The 25,963-nt window shown below is 40.4% G+C and overlaps 1 protein-coding gene across 1 annotated transcript; it reads right to left on the bottom strand.

Annotated features, from left to right (window-relative positions):
* Positions 1–1,247: 1,247 nt before the first annotated feature.
* Positions 1,248–24,971, bottom strand: LOC125804990 (hemicentin-1-like). The gene is made up of 14 exons (XM_049485127.1): positions 24,929–24,971; positions 17,034–17,372; positions 16,723–16,941; positions 15,475–15,713; positions 14,020–14,112; positions 13,181–13,261; positions 13,081–13,087; positions 5,863–6,189; positions 5,552–5,770; positions 4,731–4,994; positions 4,584–4,648; positions 2,470–2,547; positions 2,293–2,373; positions 1,248–1,301 (listed from the first exon to the last, which is right to left on the bottom strand). Exons 1-14 carry the CDS (start codon positions 24,969–24,971, stop codon positions 1,248–1,250), a joined length of 2,109 nt encoding a protein of 702 aa, XP_049341084.1.
* Positions 24,972–25,963: the final 992 nt, after the last annotated feature.

Raw genomic sequence — 25,963 nt, 5'->3', positions numbered from 1 at the left:
TGATGTATAAAACAATCTAATTAAACAGCTGGATGGAAATCTGGACCCTGCTGACTTTAACATGGACTGACCTCATATTACTGACAGGTTGATCTACACAGGTGGAGTTTGGGAGGTAAACAGGTGGAGAACTGGCTCCCTCTACTGGATTTATGGTGTTAAAACTGCATCTCTGTTCACTTCCTGCTCTCACTGCAGTCCTGTAACATAGCAAAGAGTCTTAACTATCAATACGTAACTAAAAAACACACAAAAAAACATATTAATAAAAACAATAACAACAATAATAATGATACATACAACAGTACTGCTTTATTACTTTATTTTTAGTCCATGTTAGAAATAACAATAATGCATGAAAATTATGAAAAAATAAATGTATTTATATACAACTTTGAAAAAAATGAAGAGACCACTTCAGTTTGATAAAATAAAAATATTGTCATTTAGAGCATTTATTTGCAGAAAATGAAAAATGGCTGAAATAACAAAAAAAACTTTCAGTCCTCAAAAAATCAATTCAAGCAGTTCAGCTTGGTTTGCTGGCTTTTAATAATCCATCTTCCTCTTGGTTATAATTTCAATTTGTTAAAATCAAAGAAACTCATAATTTTAAGTGGTTTCTTTTTTTTCTCAGAGCTGTATATGTATGACAAATTAAAAATTAAGAAAATATATATAAAAACAGCCCAATATAAAAGTAAGTACACTATTGAGTAAATTTGTTAAAACAAATAAAATAAAAGCATCTTAAGATATTCCTTATTTCTTACCTCTTTAGATAAAATATAAAAGTTCTCATTTTCTGAAAGACTCATGAAACTAATTTATATTTCTATATTTATTATATATAAAGAAACACTATTATACAGCAACAACTTTGATTACAAAGTTGATAAAACATTATTTACAGATAATAAAATTTTATCCAATAGTGAGTTTATCCATCTTGTTTTCTATGATTGGTGAGGGGGACTGAAAGAAGAGGAGAATTTCACTTAAACAGCAGAGATTCAAATACAAGACTAATAGACTAATAGATGAGAGTTTTGTGGAACTCCATATAACTTCTATCCACCACCAGACAGAGGAGCTTTGAGTGAATCTGACTGAATCTCTTTATGAGTTTAGGACAGAATCTGATGAGTGATGATCTCTAAAAGCTGTCTAATCCCAGAAATGCTCCTCTGTTCCTCTATAAAGATCTGAATCTTCAGCAGTGAATAAAGAGGAACTGAACACGGCTGTTAGTTATTCTCCTCGTCTGGAGCTCCGCTCTGCACCGGGGGAGGACCAACAACCTGAACACAACACACACAGAAACACACAGAAACTGTTATATACTGAACACACACACACACAAACACACACACACACACACAGAAACACACAGAAACTGTTATATACTGAACACACACACACACACACACACACACACACTGCAGAGTGTCGTACTCAGAGGACGTCCTGGTTGCAGGGTTGAGAGTTGAGTATGTATCGTTGGCAGAGTGTGTAGCGTGCTGAAGATAAAACAATATTAACATTATTCATAACTAAATATACTTTATTTGGTTGATGTTATATCAGTTATTTAGGATATCTGCAGGATAGAAACAGCTAATATTAATAGTATAGTGTTTCTCTTTAACATTAAGAAAACACGTACAGTAATTTAACTAATTTCATATTTAATTATTACATGTTTTAAGATATTACATTATTTAGAGCATTTATTTGCAAAAAAATTTGAAATGGCTGAAATAACAAAAAAGATGCAGAACTTTCAGACCTCAAATAATGCAAAAAAAACAAAACAAGTTCATATTCATAAAGTTTTAAGAGTTCAGAAATCAATATTTAGTGGAATAACCCTGGTTTTTAATTACAGTTTTCATGCATCTTGGCATCATGTTCTCCTCCACCAGTCTTACACACTGCTTTTGGATAACTTTATCCTGCTTTACTCCTGGTGCAAAAAAACAAGCAGTTCAGTTTGGTGGTTTGATGGCTTGTGATCATCCATCTTCCTCTTAATTATATTCCAGAGGTTTTCAATTTGGTAAAATTAAAGAAATCATTTTTAAGTGGTCTCTTATTTTTTTTTCAGAGCTGTATATGACTATGTTGTCTTTTAAGGGATCCTGGGGAATGCTGGTGGCAGGCTGAGATGTTTTGCGAAGAGATCTGTAACGTAATGATGGTCCACTGTGGATTAAATTCAATGTTACCTAATTATACTAATAATAAGAACACACAAACACACAAACACACACATACACTGCACTGACTTACTGTCAGAGTGTCGTACTCAGATGATGTCCTGGTTGCAGTGTTCAGGGTTGAGTAGGTATCACTGGGGGAGTGTGTAGCATGCTGATAAAGCAAGATAAAACAACATTAAACATTAACAATGTTCATAACATAATATTTCTAACAAGAAATACACACAAACACACTGCACTGACTTACTGTCAGAGTGTCGTACTCAGAGGACGAGGTGGTGGCGAGGTTTAGAGCTGTGTACGTGTCGTCTCCAGGCTTTGGAGTCTTTTAGAGAGAGATGAGGAAACACAGATTAAAGTCTATATTCAGTAAAACTCTTTAGGAACATTTTCATAAACAGCTTCAGTAGAATCTTCTCTCAGTACCTGAACATCAGCACCTCTCTCTGCTCTCCTCTTCCCCCTGATCTCACATTAAACACAAAACACATCTTTAACTGTTTCCATTTGAGGCTGAGGTTTTATGTTGAGGTTAAAACTGTATTTAGACAGACTGTTCAGATATTCAGTGTAATAATAAAAGAATAATGTTACTCACTGAACGCACAGAACAGCAGTAAGAAGAGAGAGAGCCAGAGCAGGAACCAATCCAACAGCTGCCCAGACTGCATACTGCTTCCACCAATCAGCTAAAAGAGATAAATTAAATATTCAGCACTCAACATTTAACTTGCTGCAGTTAAGCCCCACCTATTCAGCCTACAGCAGTTTAGCTCCACCTATGCAGAATTGTTAAGGTTTCAGATTTGGTATTTATATATACAGTCCACTCCAAAAGTATTGAAACAGTGAGGTCAATCCCTTCATTTGTGTTGTAGACTGAAAATGTTTTATGAATATGAGAATATGAAAATTTTATATTTCCAGTTATTTACATCTGGATCTGAAACACACTTCAGAAGATAGCACCTTCTGTCTGAACCCACCCATTTTTCACGTGAGCAAAAGTCTTGGAACATGTGACTGTCAGGTGTGTTTTATTGCCCAGGTGTGTCCTGATACATTGATTATTCAAACAACAATTAGCGCTGAATATCAGATTCAGATTTGGGTTTTGCCTGTGCAGACTGAGCACTTACAGAAAAGCAGAGTGGTATGTGAATGAAAATAAGCAATTGTGATGTTAAGAGAAGGTGCAAAAATCTGAGCCATTGCAAAATTTTTGGCCATAGCCGGTTGGACATTCCATTTGTAATGTTCTGAAGAAGAAAGTCGTCACTGGTGTACTGCATTAAAGATGTTAAACAGGTAGACCATGGAAAACTACAGCAATTAATGACATAAACATTGTGTCTGCTGTAATGAAAGACCCTAAATCAACTATAATAACATGAGCAACAACCTACAGGGCAGAAGTCAGTCTAATTTTCACAGAAAAATTCATGCTTCCCCAGAAGATGAAAACCACTATTAGCAAGAAGAATAGGAAGGCAAGGCTGGAATTTGCCAAGAAGCACAGACTGATGAAACAAAGATTAACCTTTACCAGTGTGATGGAAAGGCTTAAGTGTGAGAAAAAAGGATCTGCTAATGATCCCAAACATACCAGCTCATTTGTGAAACTCAGTGAACTCATTAATCTTCAATAATCTTTGCAGCAGGAAAATTAACTCACAAATCTAAAGAAACATTTTTTTTCTGTCAGTTTAAAAGAATCAGCAACCAAATGGGCTGGGAGATATTTTATCATGCAGCAAGATAATAAAAAAGAATACAAAAGTTTAGTGATTTCAGTGATTCAAAGGATTGATGCAGTTATTGCAAGCAAAGTATTTTTAACTAAATATTAATTATTATTTATTATTATTTATTATTATTCACTTTAATCTATTTTACATTTATGTGTTACAACAGTTTTGATAACAAAAAGGATAAAAATAAAAGCTGAAATGTTGATCATATTTTATGTCAAATCCAAATATTTTCAGTCAACAGCAGAAATTGCCCTCACTGTTCCAGTACTTTTGAAGGGAGTGTATATGTAAATGACACCACAGAGAAACAAGAAGCGGAAGTAAAACTGATTTTCTTCAATTTAACACTGAATTTCCTACAAGAATTTATGTCTTGATTGTTGACAAATAGCTGACAATGGTGTAAAATTTATTAAACATATTACACACCTGATGTAAACGGCCACTCTGATGAGTTGGATGATCCATATTGATTTTCTGCCAGACAGTAGAAAACTCCAGCTGTTCCAGCAGCTAAAGTTAAATTAGAGCCGTTTCTAAAAGGTTCAGATCTGCTTCCTGTCTTCCTGAACCAGGTGTAAGAGCTGGCAGGGTTGGAGTCGCTGACGCACACCAGCGTGATCGAGCCGTTAAACCCGTTAAACTCAGATAGAGATGGAGGTCTGGGAGGATCTGAACAGCACAGAGACTGAGCTAATCACTGAACTTCTTACACTCAGAAGAAACAGGATCATACAGAACAAACTGCACTTACAGAACACGTCCAGACGGGCGGGTGCAGAGCTGTGCTGTCCGAGCTGGTTGAGAGCGGTGCAGTAGTACAGTCCGCTGTGCTGGGAGCTGATGTTGGTGATGCTGTAATTCTGGCCTGTTCCCAGTGATTCATTTACACTTTGTTTAAACCAGTTGAAGGTGAGAACAGGAGGATCTGCATCACTGCTGCAGGTCAGAGTCACTGAATCTCCCTCCTTTCTCTCTCCAGAGGGAAGAACGACCGCTCTGGTCTCTTTAGGAGAATCTGGATGGAGAACAGATATTAAAATTCTCCTGATTTTCTACAAACTACTAAATGGACAAAAACATAAATACATCACTAACACGCTGTAAGAAGGTAGCTCTACTAGAATCTCAGTTTACATGATCAGATAAACATGATAAAGCTGTTCTTAGTCACATTAGCTATTTGTTTCTGTCCAGACGCCTGACTAAGAGGTAAATTTGTGAATGGTAAAAGACAGTTTAAAAGAGAAAAATGAGATGAAAAGGGTGAGGCTGTTCTGTCATTAAAATATATGGGGATGGGTGGAGCTACACATCATACAACAGCCAGCCTGCAGAGGCTCTAGACCTGTGGTGACATCACTTTTGAGAGAAGATCCACTGTCTATTTTTTATATACAGTAACTTGTTCAGACAGTGTTTTACTGTACAAATACTACAGTATCACATGTGCTCACTGGGGTTTTGCCACTTCTAATACAAAATATGAGAGTAACTGAATAAACTGAGTGTAATCCAGTAGAATCTGACAGTGAGATGATAACAGAGTGAGTGCAGTGTAAAGTGATGTCTTACAGACAGCAGCAGAGCGGATCTCCTCGTGTTCTTTCACAGCACAGGAGTAGCTGCCTGCATCCACAGTGCGGTCCCTCAGATACAGTACAGCTCTGTTCTGCTCAGATACAGGCTGTTCGTTCCTGTACCAGATGTAGGTGGGGTTAGTCAGAGTGCAGGTGGAGCTACAGATCAGCTGCTTTCCTCCTCCCTGTGTGTTCAACACTTCAATCTTCAGATCTGCAGGTGATTTTAAACATGATTTAGTCTAATTTTTATCTGTAGAAATCTCTCATAGTTAACTAAACTTGTTTTATATAATCCAGAACTACCTGTGACAGACAGACTGACTCCAGAGCTGCCAATGTATTTACCACCAGGATCATCAGTGATGAATCTGAACTTATATATCTGAGAATCGCTCGCTCTAAGACCAGTGATTCTCATTCTACATGGGTTCCGGTAAAACTTCACTCTCCCCTTATACTGATCATCCTCTCGCAGATCTACATGCTGGTCATTAATGAACCAGAATGATTTAATCACTCTGAGTCCTCCAGGGTGTTTATAAGAGCAGGAGAGATCAACTGATGAACCTTCCAGAGCACACACACGATCAGGAGTGTAAGTCACTCCCCACTGCTTCTCACCCAGTTCACCTGGAACACAGAATTACAGTCAGTACAGTGCTGATCAGTCAGTACTGAAACTGTTCTGAACAGTAAAATCAGAAACAGATAAATGAAGAATAATATTAACTAAACACATCAGTGGGAACAGCAGAACTGAAATACTGAGTGTGAGTAAAACACTGTAATATCTACCCTACCTGTGGGCAGGTCTACACTGATTGTGGGCGGAGCTTCTATTCTAAATCAGATAAATCAGTGACTGTGTTCTGCTTTTGGTTCTATAGTGTAGTTTTAGTGTTTAGCTTCATTCACTTCATTACATTTTATTATATTTAGTTAATCTCATGAATCACTGAGGAAAGCAGGGCGTCTTCTGTCTTGTTTTTCATGTTGATTAACAAAATGTTGTTTTTATTATTACATTTATACTGTGTCATAATATAAACAGTGTCTCTTATTTTATCTGGAAGAAGATGAAAGCACTCAATTTATTTCATAGATTGATCATAATAATGATGATAATAATAATAATAATAATAATAATAATAATAATAATAATAATAATAAGAAGAAGAAGAAGAAGAAGAGCTTAATTTGAATGTTTAATATATTGAAATGCATGAAAGGTGAAAGATGGAAAATTGCTTCACAATGCTGCACATTAAAACATTAAGCCGTGTATTTAAAACAATAAAAAAAGAATAGAAAAGGGGTAATAATGTATGTGAATATGTGTAATATGTGTAATATATATCTAAAAAAGGTAATAATAAAATGTTAAAAAACAAGATTTCCTGCCCTGTTAGTTCTGGAGAAATCACTGCCTTGTTACATTTGTTGGAAATCAAGTACTGGTATCAAGTACTGAAAAGTCTGACAACCATCAAGACATGCCTGACAATAATTTTTAAATTGTTTTTTTTTACACAAAAATCTAAATCCTCTCCAGCTCACACTGTCTGTCAGAAACTAAATATTAATAGAATAATAATAATAGATTAACATCAACTAAAGCACTGCTACTGGACTGAGTTTTCTGACTTAGTCCTGCTATTTATTACATATTTGCCTTCTTTTTTCCATATTTCAGGCAGCTGAACATTTTAAAAAGTAGTCACGAAAATGTTGGAATTAGAAATAAAAAAATATTCAACATAAATAAATAATAAAAATTAACTTAAAAACTGTTCAGAAAATGAATCAGGATAGGGGTCAGTGTGAAGCTGCTGGTGTTTCCCGGGCTTTACACGGAAAAGCAATTTCTCATATCAGGCTTACTCTCTGAAATGAAATATTCAGTCACTGTTCTTACAGCACTGTTGTTAGCATGGCTTCACTGATGCTGTTGTGTTTGTGGCTGTGTTCCTCTTCTGCTGGTATTTAAAGGGTTCTGTAGGTTTCTCTATTACAGAAAATCTTTATGCAACCTTTGTTTATTCATATTTATTTTAGTACTAATTAGGTTTAATAATTAATTCTGAATAACCAACAAAAGCTGCATAAAATCACAGACTTACTGCTGCTAAGAAGGATTAAGATTTTAGAATGGATAACATTTTGAGTAAGTGAGATCTGAAATGACTTTAGTATAAATGTTCTCCTCAATTGAATCAGCTCTCAATTAAAACCTTCAGCAGATAAAAACGTGGGAGGAGACTAAGAGGCAGTATCACAGTCAGCTTCTGCTTACAGCTAGAAAACTAGACCTCCTCTGATAAATACAGACTGAGACACACTACTGAGTCAGAGGGAGGAGAGGGGGGTGGGGTTACACCAAAAACACATGATTTATAAGGTGTTAGATTAAGAAGTGGAGTAGCTTCAGGGACTCAGTTATTTCATAACTTCACTTGCAATAATAAACAAGAAAATTATCTGAATTATTATTATTATTTATTGTACAGGAATCAAAGTATTAAGATAAGGAAACTAATTATTCTACTGAACTCAAATCTTTGGTACTCAGTTTCTCAGAACTGCACAGAATACAGAATGAACCTCATCGTTCTAAAGTACAACCCGATTTCCTGGTTTTAAACAGTCTGAATGATTCTCTTTAGTGACACTGAGAGACAGACTGACTCTGTACTTACAGTATGAAGGAGGCTGGATGTAGTTATTGACAGTACATAAGTATCTGTCCTGATCAGAGGAACTGGTGGATTCGATCCAAACTGTGGCAGTAGCTGAACATCCCATGTAAGTTGGAGTGCTCTGCCAGTAACCTCCATCTGTGTACCGGTAGTCTGTGATCCAGCGTTGTCTGAACCAGTTGTAGTAACAGTTTCCACTGCAGGTGGGACTACAGGCTAATTTTTTCACTCTGTGTCCTACAACCTGCTGATCCACTGTCCCCTGCTGAACTAAACACACACACACACACACACACACACACACACACACACACACACACACACACACACACACACACAATTACAATGTTTTTTGTTTTTTTTGTTTTTTTTTGTGGCACATGTGTGTGTTTATTTACCTGTTTGTCCAGATGAAGCTGGTATTTGGTGGCCTGATGGAGAGAGTGTTAAATCCACAGTGTTAAATACTGCTGCTTATATTTAATATATAACATTAACAGAATCATGAGCAGCACAAAGACATGTGAAGGTAGATTTGATGAACACAGAAGAACTGAGCTCAGTTTAAAGGGTTTCAGAGATTTACAGTATTAATTTCACAGCTCTGATCAGCAACATCTCCCCTTTAAAGCTATATTATATGTTTGCGAAAAAAAAAAATGTTTTTACATTTTTATAAAAAAATCTTTAATTTCTCAAGTAATAGTAATACCCTCCTAACATTCTTATTGCACCTTCTATCTTTAGCTAGAGAACAGTATGTGGGTGAAGAGTTAGTTATCTGATATTAAATGTGAGAGATTATTAATGTTTTTCATTCACTGTGAGGCTAAGCTTCACTCTCTACTGTCTGTGTGTGATGTGGTAAAGGCTTAGGGCCCTGTTTTAGAGATATGTAGGTGAGCCATAAACCAATCAACATGTGTATTGATTTAGACTGTGTCAGTGTGTCTTTGCTTTCGTAACGACAGGAAAAGTACACCTTGTGCGGCTCGAAGCTCGGAAAGGGCATGTACTTACTCTCTTAATTAATCATGGGTGTGTTTTGGGCGTAACGTGAAATAAACCAATTAATGTGTTACTTGACATTCGCTTTAAGAGCCAGGTGAGCTCTGACTTTGGCATATGGATATTTTAATGTCGCAGATACCTGGACGTGTCCAGCTCTTCTCAGCAGAGGAAACCAATCAGATCATTTACGAGAACACCAATATTAATTTATTTTGTATAATGTTTATTTTTTATTTAAAAGATGGGTTTGTGCACTTCTGCATGTGTTTGTGTGTGTGATAAGTGGAAGTATACACACGTTGAGCAGATAGTAACTAACATCATAATGTGTCTTGCGCAGGGTGTAAGAATAAGTGCCCTTAATTTTCTATTGATTGATCAGTCTGAACCATGGTTCTTCTAGCAGAAACTCATATAAACATTAAACATGGTGGTGGTAGTGTTATTATTGCGGGGATGTTTTCCCATCTCAAAACCTGTACAACCTTCTTTTATTAAATAAATCCTGAATTCAAATCCTGAATCCTGTATTAAAGAAGTATTAATTAGTCTGTCTGTTTATGAGCTGAACATAATCAGGTTCTGCAGAAAATCAAAGACTCAAAACAGAAAGTCAAACCCACATCTGAGCAGCTGAACAGAAACTATATGAATATTTAGGAGTGGCCTGGCCAAAGTTTCTACAGAGAAAAGTGTAGTTTAAATTTCTCCTCAATGATGTGAATGACTGAAATATGTTTTACACACAGGTGATTCACATATTGGTTAAGATTTATCCATAAATAAAATGTGTTTATTATTTATCATGGATTAATATAGCATTGTGCTTAAAGATCTACACACACTCACTGTAACAAATCTGCAACAATGAAGAAAATCAGTGAGATAAAAAAACCTGATTCAGACTTAGTCTAAACACTTTCAGTTCACACACATGCATATTAAACACTTGATACTAATTAATATGAAAAAGATCAGAAATGGTAATAAATAAAAAAGTTTACCTGCCAGTAAAATGAGGATCACTGCTGCTGTGATATTTGCTGATCTTTGGGGAGACATGGCAGCATCACTCTTTAAACACAGCTGATATCAGAAGATCCAGAAGATCCTCAGTCCTACTGTCCTTCACTTCTGATCTGCTCTGGTCTAAATAGAGAGAAGAGTCAGAAGAAAAGATGAAGGCGTGTTCTGCAGTTTTAATTCTGTCCTCACATCTCCCCATTTAGCTCAGAGATACTTCCTGTCCTCTGCTGCTCTTTTTTTACTCCCCTTAAGACTGTAGGGACTTTTAAACATTATATAAAAATAGTCAGTAGATCAGTAAAGGGTTAATGATGTTCTGGTATCAGATTTGGGTTTTTATTTATCTGTGTGGAGAATTTGTATGAACAATAAAGCTGTAATCTCACCGTGCAGTGAATTCTACACTTAATACTCTAATATAGAAGAGATGCAGAGCTGTACATGTGAAACAGGAAACAGAAGATGAGAAATGAGAAATGGGCTGATTTCACACCATCAACAAGTGCAGTGTTTGACCACATGACTTTAGACACTCTTTAGACAACTCTTATACTGGGGAGCTCTTTATACAAGTTTATTACCAGTAGTTAATAATTTATTTGACTGTTTCTGAAATATTAACATAATGATTAGTAGAGGTGTAAGAAAATATTAATATATTGAAGTATTGCAACTTTATAATTGAAGTATTGTATTCATTCCTAAAAAACACTGTATAGATTTTGAATTAATGATTTATTTAGTATTATTTAGTGTCAGACAGTGGATCATTTAATTTTGGGTTTGAATCGGTATGAAATAATGTTGGACTGATTTGACTGGATAAAAAGTGTGATTTTGATAAAAGTCCATTTTTATTCATATAATATTGTGTTTTTCATACCATAATAGTTTTCTTATTTTCTTTTAAATAGCAATATGTTGCCTTTTTTACAGTATAACAATATATTGAATCAGAATGTATTATTGTATCACTAGGTTCTTTCTAGTACACAGCTCTAGGTACAGATACAGATAATAATAACTATAATATTAATGTTACACTTACTGCTGGACAGGAGGCATGAAATAAACTATGTTTACTGATATTTTATCTAAAGTCTGATCTGTAGTTGTTAAAAAATAAAATAAAACATTGTTACTTCCTTGTTTAATCTACCAATTAATCAGAAAATCATTTTTCAGTTTTTTATTTCTTTGTGAAAAGAGAAGAAAACTGAGTCACTATGTGTTTATACTGTGTTGAATCTACACAGATTAGATACGGTAGTTTCTGTGACTGTCAGACTCTGAATATTTAATAATAATAAGTATAACATTTGCTGAATAAAAATACAGTTAGTGTGAACAGAATACAGGTGTTTCCGTTATTGTGTCCAGCAGTAGCTCTGAAACAGGGCAGGAGACAGCAGGTTCCAGTGGACTGAAGCAGAAATTAAAGGGAATCCTGACTGTTAGAAATTGCAGACCTTAAACTAGAGTAAATGTCCAACACTATTAAAATATGATGTATAAAACAATCTAATTAAACAGCTGGATGGAAATCTGGACCCTGCTGACTTTAACATGGACTGACCTCATATTACTGACAGGTTGATCTACACAGGTGGAGTTTGGGAGGTAAACAGGTGGAGAACTGACTCCCTCTACTGGATTTATGGTGTTAAAACTGCATCTCTGTTCACTTCCTGCTCTCACTGCAGTCCTGTAACATAGCAAAGAGTCTTAACTATCAATACGTAACTAAAAAACACAAAAGAACTGATTAATAAAAACAATAACAACAATAACAATAATACATACAACAGTACTGCTTTATTACTTTATTTTTAGTCCGTGTTAGAAATAACAATAATGCATGACAATTATGAAAAAAGTAAATACATTTATATACAAAATAAGAGACCACTTCAGTTTGATAAAATAAAAATATTGTCATTTAGAGCATTTATTTGCAGAAAATGAAAAATGGCTGAAATAACAAAAAAAACTTTCAGTCCTCAAAAAATCAATTCAAGCAGTTCAGCTTGGTTTGCTGGCTTTTGATAATCCATCTTCCTCTTGGTTATAATTTCAATTTGTTAAAATCAAAGAAACTCATAATTTTAAGTGGTTTCTTTTTTTTCTCAGAGCTGTATATGTATGACAAATTAAAAATTAAGAAAATATATATAAAAAACATCCCAATATAAAAGTAAGTACAATATTGACTAAATTAGTTAAGACAAACGAAATAAAAGCATCTTAAGATATTCATTATTTCTTACTGCTTTAGACAAAATATAAAAGTTCTCATTTTCTGAAAGACTCATGAAACTAATTTATATTTCTATATTTATTATATATAAAGAAACACTATTATACAGCAACAACTTTTATTACAAAGTTGATAAAATATTATTTACAGATAATACAATTTTATCCAATAGTGAGTTTATCCACTTTATTTTCTATGATTGGTGAGGGGGACTGAAAGAAGAGGAGAATTTCACTTAAACAGCAGAGATTCAAATACAAGACTAATAGACTAATAGATGAGAGTTTTGTGGAACTCCATATAACTTCTATCCACCACCAGACAGAGGAGCTTTGAGTGAATCTGACTGAATCTCTTTATGAGTTTAGGACAGAATCTGATGAGTGATGATCTCTAAAAGCTGTCTAATCCCAGAAATGCTCCTCTGTTCCTCTATAAAGATCTGAATCTTCAGCAGTGAATAAAGAGGAACTGAACACGGCTGTTAGTTATTCTCCTCGTCTGGAGCTCCGCTCTGCACCGGGGGAGGACCAACAACCTGAACACAACACACACAGAAACACACAGAAACTGTTATATACTGAACACACACACACACACACACACACACACACACACACTGCAGACTTACTATCAGAGTGTCGTACTCAGAGGACGTCCTGGTTGCAGGGTTGAGAGTTGAGTATGTGTCGTTGGCAGAGTGTGTAGCGTGCTGAAGATAAAACAATATTAACATTATTCATAACTAAATATACTTTATTTGGTTGATGTTATATCAGTTATTTAGGATATCTGCAGGATAGAAACAGCTAATAGTAATAGTATAATGTTTCTCTTTAACATTAAGAAAACACGTACAGTAATTTAACTAATTTAATATTTAATTATTACATGTTTTAAGATATTTCATTATTTAGAGCATTTATTTGCAAAACAATTTGAAATGGCTGAAATAACAAAAAAGATGCAGAACTTTCAGACCTCAAATAATGCAAAAAAAAACAAAACAAGTTCATATTCATAAAGTTTTAAGAGTTCAGAAATCAATATTTGGTGGAATAACCCTGGTTTTTAATCACAGTTTTCATGCATCTTGGCATCATGTTCTCCTCCACCAGTCTTACACACTGCTTTTGGATAACTTTATCCTGCTTTACTGCTGGTGCAAAAAAACAAGCAGTTCAGTTTGGTTTGATGGCTTGTGATCATCCATCTTCCTCTTAATTATATTTCAGAGGTTTTCAATTTGGCAAAATTAAAGAAATCATTTTTAAGTGGTCTCTTATTTTTTTTTCAGAGCTGTATATGACTATGTTTTGTCTTTTTAGGGATCCTGGGGGAATGCTGGTGGCAGGCTGAGATGTTTTGCGAAGAGATCTGTAACGTAATGATGGTCCACTGTGGATTAAATTCAATGTTACCTAATTATACTAATAATAAGAACACACAAACACACACATACACACATACACTGCACTGATTCACTGTCAGAGAGTCGTACTCAGAGGACGAGGTGGTGGCGAGGTTTAGAGCTGTGTACGTGTCGTCTCCAGGCTTTAGAGTCTTTTAGAGAGAGATGAGGAAATACAGATTAAAGTCTATATTCAGTAAAACTCTATAGGAACATTTTCATAAACAGCTTCAGTAGAATCTTCTCTCAGTACCTGAACATCAGCACCTCTCTCTGCTCTCCTCTTCCTCCTGATCTCACATTAAACACAAAACACACCTTTAACTGTTTCCATTTGAGACAGAGGTTTTAGGTTGAGGTTAAAACTGTATTTAGACAGACAGTTCAGATATTCAGTTTAATAATAAAAGAATAATGTTACTCACTGAACGCACAGAACAGCAGTAAGAAGAGAGAGAGCCAGAGCAGGAACCAATCCAACAGCTGCCCAGACTGCATACTGCTTCCACCAATCAGCTAAAGGAACTAAATAAAACAATATACTGCAGTTTAGCTCCACCCAGCCTACACCAGTTTAGCTGTATATATACACTCCACTCCAAAAGTATTGAAACAGTGAGGCCAATCCCTTATTTGTATCGTAGACAAAAAACATTTGAGTTTGACATTAAAAGATGAATATGAGAATATGAGAAATTAATATTTCCAGTTATTTACAACTGGATCTGTAACACACTTCAGAAAACAGCACCTTCTGTCTGAACCCACCCATTTTTCACGTGAGCAAAAGTATTGGAACATGTGACTGTCAGGTGTGTTTTATTGCCCAGGTGTGTCCTGATACATTGATTATTCAATCAACAATTAGCGCTGAATATCAGATTCAGATTTGGGTTTTGCCTGTGCAGACTGAGCACTTACAGAAAAGCAGAGCTGTATGTGAATGAAAATAAGCAATTGTGATGCAGAGAGAATGTGCAAAAATCAGAGCCATTGCAAAAATGTTGGCAATAGCCGGTTGGACATTCCATTTGTAATGTTCTGAAGAAGAAAGTCGTCACTGGTGTACTGCATTAAAGATGTTAAACAGGTAGACCATGGAAAACTACAGCAATTAATGACATAAACATTGTGTCTGCTGTAAAGAAAGACGCTAAATCAACATTAATAACATGAGCAACAACCTACAGGGCAGAAGTCAGTCTACTTTTCACAGAAAAATTCATGCTTCCCCAGAAGATGAAAACCACTATTAGCAAGAAGAATAGGAAGGCCAGGCTGGAATTTGCCAAGAAGCACAGAAACAAGCCCATTTACTGATTATGGACTGATGAGACAAAAATTTACCTTTGATGGCCAGTGTGATGGAAAGGCTAAAGTGTGAGAAAAAAGGGTCTGCTCATGATACCAGCTCATTGGTGAAACTCAGTGAACTCATTAATCTACATAAATTTTCGGTCCAGACGACTGACTGAGAGGTAAATTATTTAATGTTAATATCTGAACTCACACACTGTAGCAGAGCGGAGACCACGGCCTTCAACAGCACAGCTGTAGCTGATCTCTCCTCTGAACACAGCTACAGAGCAGGAGGCAGATCTACACTCAGATACAGGCTGTCCGTTCCTGTACCAGGTGTAGGTGGAGTAGGACTGAGAGCTACACATCGAGCTGCAGGTCAGTGTTACTGTCTGTTCTTCTGCAGGAGCAGCTGCAGCACCTTCCACTTTCACCTGCAGACCTTCAAACACACCTGAAACAAAGAGCCTCATAGAGTTTATCTGTGTGTAACAATAAACACACTAAACCAGGCCTTCCTGATATCAGTCCTGAATTACTGTATTTTTGTTCTTTTTTCACACACAGCTTCATTTGTTAGGACCTCCCTCCTTTCAGATGAAACATCTTAGACCTTTTTCTCTGGGTTTACAGTTCAGTCTAAATGTTTACTTTGAGAAAAACTGAATTGCTATGTTTTATCCACAAATTTAACCCCTGAGCTGCTGCAATACAGTCACCATTTACCAGTTACCATTAAAATAAGATAAAATACTGTTTTAAACAGTATATGGTCACAAAAAAACACTAATGTTAGATGGCTGGGTAATAACTGATTAGATCACATTGGCCATTTTACACTCAGGCTTCAAACTAAGACACTCAGTATGAAACAACAACAATAAAAAACAACAATTTTACACTAAATCCAGACTTACTGAAAAAAAAACAAGAAATAACTTCATACAGAGAGACGGTTAATGAGACCAACAGCATAATAACACCACATGATCAATTATAGTAATTAATAATGATGATTAATTAACCAGTTTCTTGACAGCTGGACTACAACTCAGCTACTCAAAGTCAAAGTCAAGTTACATGGAGTCAGCTACTCCATGTAATGCAGAAAAGCTGTTCCACCCAAAACTGTTAATCCCTTCATTAATTAATTCAAGGGGCAGGTAAAGACAGTGTAGAACAGAAAAATGAGATGAAAAGGGTGGGGCTGTTCTGTCATTAAAATATATGGGGATGGGTGGAGCTACACATCATACAACAGCCAGCCTGCAGAGGCTCTAGACCTGTAGTGACGTCACATTTGAGTGTTTTACTGTACAAATACTACAGTATCACATGTGCTCACTGGGGTGTTACATATTCTAATAAAAAATATGAGAGTAACTGAATAAACTGTGTATAATCCAGTAAAATCTGACAGTGAGATGATAACAGAGTGAGTGCAGTGTAAAGTGATGTCTTACAGACAGCAGCAGAGCGGATCTCCTCGTGTCCTTTCACAGCACAGGAGTAGCTGCCTGCATCCACAGTGCGGTCCCTCAGATACAGTACAGCTCTGTTCTGCTCAGATACAGGCTGTTCGTTCCTGTACCAGATGTAGGTGGGGTTAGTCAGAGCGCAGGTGGAGCTACAGTTCAGCTGCTTTCCTCCTTCCTTTGTGTTCAACACACCAATCTTCAGACCTGCAGGTGATTTTAAACATGATTTAGTCTAATTTTTATCTGTAGAAATCTCTCATAGTTAAATAAACTTGTTTTATATGATCCAGAACTACCTGTGACAGACAGACGGACTCCAGAGCTGCCAGTGTATTTACCATCAGGATCATCAGTAAAGAATCTGAACTTATATGTCTGAGCATCACTCGCTCTCAGACCAGTGATTCTCATTCGACATGGGGTCTGGTAATACTGCACTCTCCTCTTATACTGAGCATCCTCTTGCAGATCTACAGGCCCAACTCCAGGCTGGTCATTAATGAACCAGAATGATTCAGTCACTGTGAGTCCTCCAGGGTGTTTATAAGAGCAGGAGAGATCAACTGATGAACCTTCCAGAGCACACACACTATCAGGAGTGTATGTCACTCCCCAATGCTGCTCACCCAGTTTACCTGAAACACAGAATCACAGTCAGTACAGTGCTGATCAGTCAGTACTGAAACAGTTCTGAACAGTTAAATCAGAAACAGATAAATGAAGAATAATATTAACTAAACACATCAGCGGGAACAGCAGAACTGAAATACTGAGTGTGAGTAAAATTAAGTGTGAGTAAAAGTAAGATTTTGTGAGGAAAGTGATTCAGTGCTTGTGTTTTAAATTGTTTTTGCAGGTTGACGTCAGTACGGGGGCTTTTCCTGGTTTTCTCGTTTTTTGTCTATATGTTTTTATTGGTAAATGCAGGTAATGGGGTAGAAGAACAGTTTCACATGCTGCATGCATATATAACTCCGAGTGATCTATTGTATTTTAAAAATGTGAAATAAAGTTCTAAATGCTTTCAAGACAAATGACAACTTTAAAACATTAAGCCATGTATTTAAAACAAAAAAAAAAATAGAAAATGTACAGATAAAATATTAATTTATAATAATAATATAAGTGAAAGTAAAAAATAATTGAAAATCTCTCAGTCAGTTCCACACACTGTCTTCCTTTCAGTACCAATGAAAAAACATTTGTTGGAAAGATGTTCACTACTACATTACTTCATTACTTTTTTATTAAATTTAGCTAAGACATCGTCTAAAACAATAAACCACTATACATAATCTGTGGTGTGTAATCAGGTCTATGCTTTAGATAAGAATTGCAAGTTATATAAAGTGTTGTATAAATTATATAAATGTATATTTAATAAATAAAGTTAAATAAAAAAACAGTTAATAACCATTTCATTTCTGCTGGTATTTTAAATGGTTCTATAAAGACAGAAAATCTGATCAATCAAATGCTCAGTTCTCACTATTGGGACAGGCCCATATCTGCCTGGCTTTCTCAGTTGCTGAAGAAGCAAATGAGTAAGGAGTTTGTCGCTGTTTAGACACTTAGCTACTACTTTAGCTAGATTACTTTAAATTATATTTATTAAAAAATCTTTTTGATGGCTACTCTTTAAAAATACATAATAGGTCAACCAACTCCATCTATAAATCTCTGTTTGTATCTTTTAAAGATGAACTAAGAGAAGTATGTCTAGCTAATAGCTAACCTGCAGCATCTGAAGCTGTTCTTTTACACTGTTTTCTATTTCTCAATAAATACGTTTAATGAAGGTAGATAAACTGTTCCTTTCGATGTGCTGTAAAATCACATTTTCTGTGCATTATTGAGCCAAACATTACAAACAATTCATGATGAATTATCAGTTTTTGTCAATGAAGTAAAATATGTTGCTGTAATGGCTAGTTTCAGTATGTCAGTACGATGACTTAATAACATGAGAAAATCCATTATTCTCTCCGTTCTCAGAACTGCACTGATAACAGAAGGAACCTCATCATTCTAAAGTAGAACCGGATTTCCTGGTTCTAAACAAACTGAAATAGTCTTCAGTGACACTGAGAGACAGACTGACTCTGTACTTACAGAATGAAGGAGGCTGGGCGTAGATACTGACCAAACAGGAGTATCTGTCCTGATTAGATGAACCGGTGGAGTCGATCCAAACTGCGGCAACGATTGAACATCCCAGGTAATTTTCAGTTCTCTGCTGGTTACCCCTGTACCAGCTGTAGTAACAGTATCCACTGCAGCGGCGATTACAGGTCTGTTTGACAGCTCTCTGTCCTACAACCTGCTGATTCACTGTCCCCTGTAGGACTAAACACACACACACACACACTTACAATCTTCTCATCTCATCTCATTGTCAACCGCTTAATCCGAGAAGGGTCGCGGGGGGTGCTGGAGCCTATCCCAGCAGGCATCGGGCGGAAGGCAGGATACACCCTGGACAGGCCGCCAATCCATCGCAGCACTTACAATCTTTTTGTTATTAAACAAAATCACTGTTTGTGGTGAGTGTGTTTATTTACCTGTTTGTCCAGATGAAGCTTAAATCTATTAAATCCACAGTGTTAAATACCGCTGCTAATAATCCCATTATTACATTTACAGAATCATGAGCTACGTGAGTAAGCGTGAAAACTAAGTTCATTAAAAAAACACACAATATCTCACAAAAGGGAGTACACCCTTCTCATTTTTTGTAAATATTATGTTTTTTATTGGACAACACTGAAGATATGACACTTGCATATCTTACAGTGTAAAGTAGTCAGTGTACAGCTTATATAACTACTTTTATGGCTACTTTACATGGTATTAAAGTGTCATATCTTCAGTGACGTCCCGTTAAAAAAGATAAAATGTAATAATTACACAAAAATGCGAGGTGTGTATTCACTTTTGTGAGATACTATATGTCCCAGATGTCAACAGGCCGTGGGTGTGATACTGAGTTATAGGGATCTTCTGTTGCCTAAAAGTGAGAAAATGTTTGCTAAAGATGTTGCCAAGATAGCAATAAACATCTGACAGTTATTGACAGTTTATTAAATAAACCTCCTGTTACTGAAGAACCCATGAATTCAGTTCTGTATCAGAGAACTATTTATTAGTTTGTCTGTTCATCCATGTCCATGAGCTGAACATAACCAAGTTCTGCAGAAAATCAAACATTCCAAACAGAAAATAAACTTTATGAATGTTTAGGAGTGGTCTTCTGAGAAAGACAACGATGTCAGAGCCTGAAATTTGTGACATAGAGGTGATTTATATATTGGATAAGATTACCCCATAAATATATATTTGTAGTTTTTATTAGTTTGTTGTTTAATAAGGGTGTCATGATTTAATATAACATTTTGTGTAAATATCTACATTCACTGCAATAAATACACATTAGTACAGAAAATCAGTGAGATGAAAACCTGACTCTGACAGGATAAACACTTTCAGTTCACACACATTAATATTAAACATTTAAAACGTATTAATATGAAAAAGATCAGAAATGGTAAATAAATAAAAAAGTTTACCTGCCAGTAAAATGAGGATCACTGCTGCTGTGATATTTGCTGATCTTTGGGGAGACATGGCAGCATCACTCTTTAAACACAGCTGATATCAGAAGATCCAGAAGATCATCAGTCCTACTGTCCTTCACTTCTGATCTGCTCTGGTCTAAATAGAGAGAAGAGTCAGAAGAAAAGATGACGGTGTGTTCTGCAGTTTTAATTCTGTCCTCACATCTCCCCATTTAGCTCAGTGCCACTTCCTGTCCTCTGCTGCTCTTTTTTTTTACTCCCCTTAAGACTGAAGGGACTTTCAAACATTATATTAAAATAGTCAGTAGATCAGTAAAGGGTTAATGATGTTCTGCTATCAGATTTGGGTTTTTATTTATCTGTGTGGAGAATTTGTATGAATAATAAAGCTGCAATCTCACTGTGCAGTGAATTCTACACTTAATACTCTAATATAGAAGAGATGCAGAGCTGTACATGTGAATGAGGCGTAATGAAACAGGAAACAGAAGATGAGAAATGAGCTCATTTCACACCATCAACAAGTGCAGTGTTTGACCACATGACTTTAGACACACTTTAGACAACTCTTATACTGAGGAGCTCTTTATACAAGTTTATTACCAGTAGTTTTATTAATTTATTTGACTGCTGCTGAAATATTAACATAATGATTAGTAGGGGTAAAAGAAAATATTGTGGCGTCTGTGTGTGTGTGTGTGTGTGTGCCAGCTGTTAGTGTGCCTGTGGGGGCGGGTTATGTTAATCCGGGGCCAGTGGGGCATTATGGGGGTATGTTTTGGGTGGGTTAAGGGGACCTACCATCTCTGTGATGAATAGCTGGGTTGGTGGCCTCAGGGCTGTTGGTGCTGAGTTGGCAGTTGGGTTTCGCTCTCCTAGCCTTGTTAAAGGCTATAAGTGAGTAGCAAGCCAGTTAATAAAGAGCTGTTGAGTACTTGCAATGAGTCTCACGAGTCCTCCTTCCTCTTCCACGCCACATTTGGTGTCAGAAGCGGCCCTGCTGGATGATATGGAGCTACTGGCAGGGGAAATCGAACGGCTGAAGAGGATAACGGCGGACCAGCGGACGAGGGGCAAGACTCACCAGCGGAGTGGACCCAGACCTGACGGCGCCAGCAGGCTGTCCGAAGGTCGAGCCCGCGGAACGGATGGCGCGAGGACGGCGGCGCCGGCTCCCAGAGAGGACGGCGCGCTGACGGTGAGCTTGACGGCTCATCCCCGCCTGTCATTCTATGACGGCAGCGCTGACCGGACGGCTTTCGAAGCCCAGCTGGAGATCGTGGCGGGCCGTGCGGGCTGGACGGATGCTGAGACGGCGGCCAACCTCTGTTTGGCGCTGCAGGGAGACGCACTGAGAGTGCTGATCGAGCTCCCCGCGGAGTGCCGCTGCGAGCTGTCTGACTTGACGCGGGCGCTGGGAACCCGTTTCAGCCGTCAACCTTCCGAGGCGGCCGCCAAAATGCTAGTGGCGGACCGGCGCCGGCAGCGGGGAGAGACTTTGGGCGTGCTGGCGTCTGAGATGGTTCTGCTAACCCGCCAAGCGTATCCGGCATTTCCGCGAGCGGCTCAGAGAAGTCTCGCGCTGGATAATTTCCTGCGCGCCCTAGAACCAGGCGAGCTGCGCAAACATGTGAGACTGGCCGACCCACAGACCCTGGAGGCCGCGGTGGAGGTGGCTGAGCGGGCCGAACTCATCCTGTCCTGCCATCCGGAACCGTGGGGGGCGTTGCCCGGAGCCCATGATCCACCGAGATGGAGGCGGAGCCGGCCCGAGGCACAACTGGAGTGCTGGCATTGCGGGGGGCGTGGCCACAAGCGAGCGCAGTGCGGCCGGTCGGGAAACGGAGCCGGGACCACCAAGTGAGGGTTACGGTGGCCCCAGGGATTCTAGGCTTACCCTCGGAACCTGATCACGGAGCTGTCGGACCCGGCGGCTATTTTCTGAAGTGCACGCTGAATGGAGTGATGGTGGACGCGCTGGTGGACACGGGCTCGTCAGTCTCGCTGATAAAGCCTGAGCTCGCGAGGGATGTGGCAGGCGAGTTTGGGGTGGACTGCAGCTGGCGCATCGCTCTCTCTTCGGCCACCGGAGATCCTATCGCTCTCCTGGGATTAACGGAGCTGACTGTTGATGTTGGCAAGGGCCCCTTTCAGCAGGAGTTCTGGGTTGGGCACATCAACGATCCGTGCATTCTGGGCAAGGACCTGCTCGCACGCGTTGGAGCCGTCATTGATTGTGCACGGGGCTCGGTTCTGGTGACTGGACTCCCCGTAGAGGAACATGACGAGTGCGGGGTAAGTGAGCCGTTGGGGGGGGATGCGTGTGATTCGGTGCACGTTATGTTCGAGGGTCCGTTAGATGAGGGGTTAATTATCGATCCGATTGAAGAGATGCTGGAGTGCAGTTGTGTGGGCTTATCAGAGCCCCAACAACTGCGCTTATGCGACCTGATTGGGCGTTTTCGCGCTAGCTTCGCTGTGTCTGAGCGTGAGTGTACTAGGACTAGCCTCGCGTTTCATTCTATAAACACAGGTGACGCCCAGCCCATCAGGCTGAGACCGCACCGCCTGGCATTAGCGAAACGCGTGGCGGCTGAGCAGTTAGTCCGTGACATGGCGAGTGCGGGCGTTATTGAGCCTTCGAGCAGCCCGTGGTCAGCCCCGGTGGTCCTTGCAAAAAAAGGACGGGAACTGGTGTTTTTGCGTTGATTATTGCCGACTTAACGCCATCACGAAGCTCGACTCTTATCCGCTTCCCAGGATCGACGATACGCTAGATCAGCTATCGGGCTCAGCCTGGTTCAGCTCGCTAGATTTGAGGAGTGGGTATTGGCAGGTGCCCCTAGCTGAAGGGGATAGGGAGAAAACCGCTTTCTCGCTCGGCTCGGCTCTATGGCATTTCACGGTGCTCCCGTTTGGGTTGTGTAACTCGCCGGCTACTTTCGAGCGTCTTATGGAGCGTGTGTTAAGCGGGATCCCGCGTTCGTGCTGCGTTGTTTACCTGGATGACGTCATGGCGCACGGGACCAACTTCGACTCCGCGCTCTCTCACCTCGAGGTGGTGCTCGGCGCGATTCAGGCGGCTAACCTGAAGCTCAACCTGGTGAAGTGTAACCTGCTGAGGCAGCGCGTGAATTTTCTGGGCCATGTAGTGAGCGGTGCTGGTGTGGAAACCGACCCTAAAAAGACGGAGGCTGTCCGTGACTGGCCTGTCCCGCGTAACGCGAAAATGGTTCGTAGTTTTGTGGGGCTCGCGTCGTATTACAGGTGGTTTATCAGGGGGTTCGCAGACGTGGCGGCGCCGCTTCACAATTTAACTAGACCGGGTGTGACATTCCGTTGGTCTGACGAGGCGGGGCGAGCATTCGAGGAGCTAAAAAGCTGTCTATGCAATGCTCCAGTTCTGGCGTATCCGAATATGTCGGAGAGTTTCGTTGTGGATACTGATGCGAGCGACCGTGGCCTCGGAGCGGTCCTATCACAGGTTCAGGATGGCTCAGAGCGTGTAATAGCATACTATAGTCGCCGCCTAGACAAGGCGGAGCGTAACTATTGCGTGACGCGCCGGGAGCTACTCGCGGTGGTCGAGGGCCTTAAGCATTTCCGACCATATGTGTATGGGGTCCCGTTTCTGCTGCGCACCGACCACGCCTCGCTTCAGTGGCTCATGCGTTTCCGCGAGCCCGAGGGCCAGCTCGCGCGCTGGATATCTAGACTCCAGGAGTTTAGCTTCGAGGTTGTGCACCGACCGGGCCGTAGCCATGGTAACGCGGACGCTTTGTCGCGCCGGCCGTGTGTGGCCATGGACTGTAATTGCGCTGCAGTCTCAGCGGATGTGACCGGCGGTGTAGTGGTGACCCAGGTGTCCGTGGAACAGATCCGAGATGCGCAACGGGCGGATCGCGACTTAATGTGGGCCGTACACGCGCTCGAGGCGAATGTCACGCCATCGTGGGAGGAGGTGGTGCCGTTGGGTCCGGTCGCTAAAGCACTGCGCTCCAACTGGGCTAGCTTTAGCTTATCCGATGGCGTCCTGTGTCATACCTGGGAGGATCCGGCGAATGGGCGGCGCGTGTTTCAGGTGGTGATACCGCGGGCGCTTAGGGATTCGGTCCTACGGGGAGTCCATGGGTCGCCTGGGGCTGGGCACTTTGGCGTAACCAAAACCCTGAAGCGCCTGAGACAACGTTTCTATTGGCCTGGGTGCAGGGCTGATGTGGAACTCTTTGTGCACTGCTGTGACGTGTGCGCCGCCAAGAAAGGCCCCGCGAGGGCGCCCCGCGCCCCACTTCACCCCTATCAGTGCGGCGGCCCGATGGAGCGGGTGGCCGTGGATGTGTTGGGCCCCTTCCCGGTGACGGACTCTGGGAACCGCTACGTCTTAGTGGCGATGGACTATTTTACAAAGTGGCCGGAGGCCTACGCGGTGCCGGACCAGGGGGCGGTCACTACTGCGGATGTCCTGGTGCGGGAGTTCTTCCGTCGATTCGGGGTTCCGGAGGAGCTGCATAGCGACCAGGGGAGGAACTTTGAGTCGGAGGTCATGGCGGAGGTCTGCCGCATCTTGGGCATTCATAAAACCAGGACGACGCTCCTTCATCCGCAGAGTGACGGGCTGGTGGAGCGTTTCAATCGCACGCTGGCAGCGCAGTTGGCCATGGTGTCGAGCAAAGGCCAGCGTGACTGGGACATACATCTACCGGTCGTGCTGCTGGCCTGCCGCTCGGCCGTGCAGGAGACGACTGGATTCACGCCGGCTCTGCTTATGTTTGGTCGCGAGCTGAGGACGCCGGTGGCTCTGGCTTTCGGGGCGCCTCCTGAGGGGGGCGAGCACGCTACGGACGCGCCCACTTTCGTTTCGCGTCTTCTGTCCTCACTGGATTTAGCGCACGGGCTCGCGCGCTCGAACCAGTCTGCTGCCGGTCGGAAGCAGAAACGCGCGTATAATACGCGCTGCTTTGGGGAGCCTTTATCGGTGGGGGCGAGGGTTTGGCTGTACAACCCTCAGCGTAGGAAGGGACTGTGCCCGAAGCTTCTGTCGGCATGGGTGGGTCCGTGCGTGGTGCTGTCCAGGCTTGGGGAGGTGGTGTACAGGATCCGGTGGGGCAGGCGCAGAATGATAGTGCACCGCGATCGGTTGGCCCCTTACCGTCCTAAACTGCTGGACACGGTGGGCGGCGGGGCGGGGCCTATCGAACCTGATCCCAAACCTGGCCCGGACTCTGGCTCTGCGGAGCCGCTGGTGAGAAGGCCGCCCGCCCACCTGGAGGACTTTGTGTGTGATTGATTGTAAAAAAAAAAAAAAAAAAAAAAAAAATGTTTTGTTGTTCATGGGGTTGTTGTTGGGTTTGTGGGGTCGCCGGGACGGCTGACCCTTTAGGGGGGGGCTATGTGGCGTCTGTGTGTGTGTGTGTGTGTGTGTGTGTGTGTGTGTGTGCCAGCTGTTAATGTGCCTGTGGGGGCGGGTTATGTTAATCCGGGGCCAGTGGGGCATTATGGGGGTATGTTTTGGGTGGGTTATGGGGACCTACCATCTCTGTGATGAATAGCTGGGTTGGTGGCCTCAGGGCTGTTGGTGCTGAGTTGGCAGTTGATTTTCGCTCTCCTAGCCTTGTTAAAGGCTATAAGTGAGTAGCAAGCCAGTTAATAAA

This window comes from Astyanax mexicanus, chromosome 11, assembly GCF_023375975.1.
Source record: "Astyanax mexicanus isolate ESR-SI-001 chromosome 11, AstMex3_surface, whole genome shotgun sequence".
In the NCBI taxonomy this organism is placed as follows: domain Eukaryota; kingdom Metazoa; phylum Chordata; class Actinopteri; order Characiformes; family Acestrorhamphidae; genus Astyanax; species Astyanax mexicanus.
Note: the sequence above shows the minus strand (reverse complement) of the source record. Positions and strands in the feature narration are given on the sequence as shown.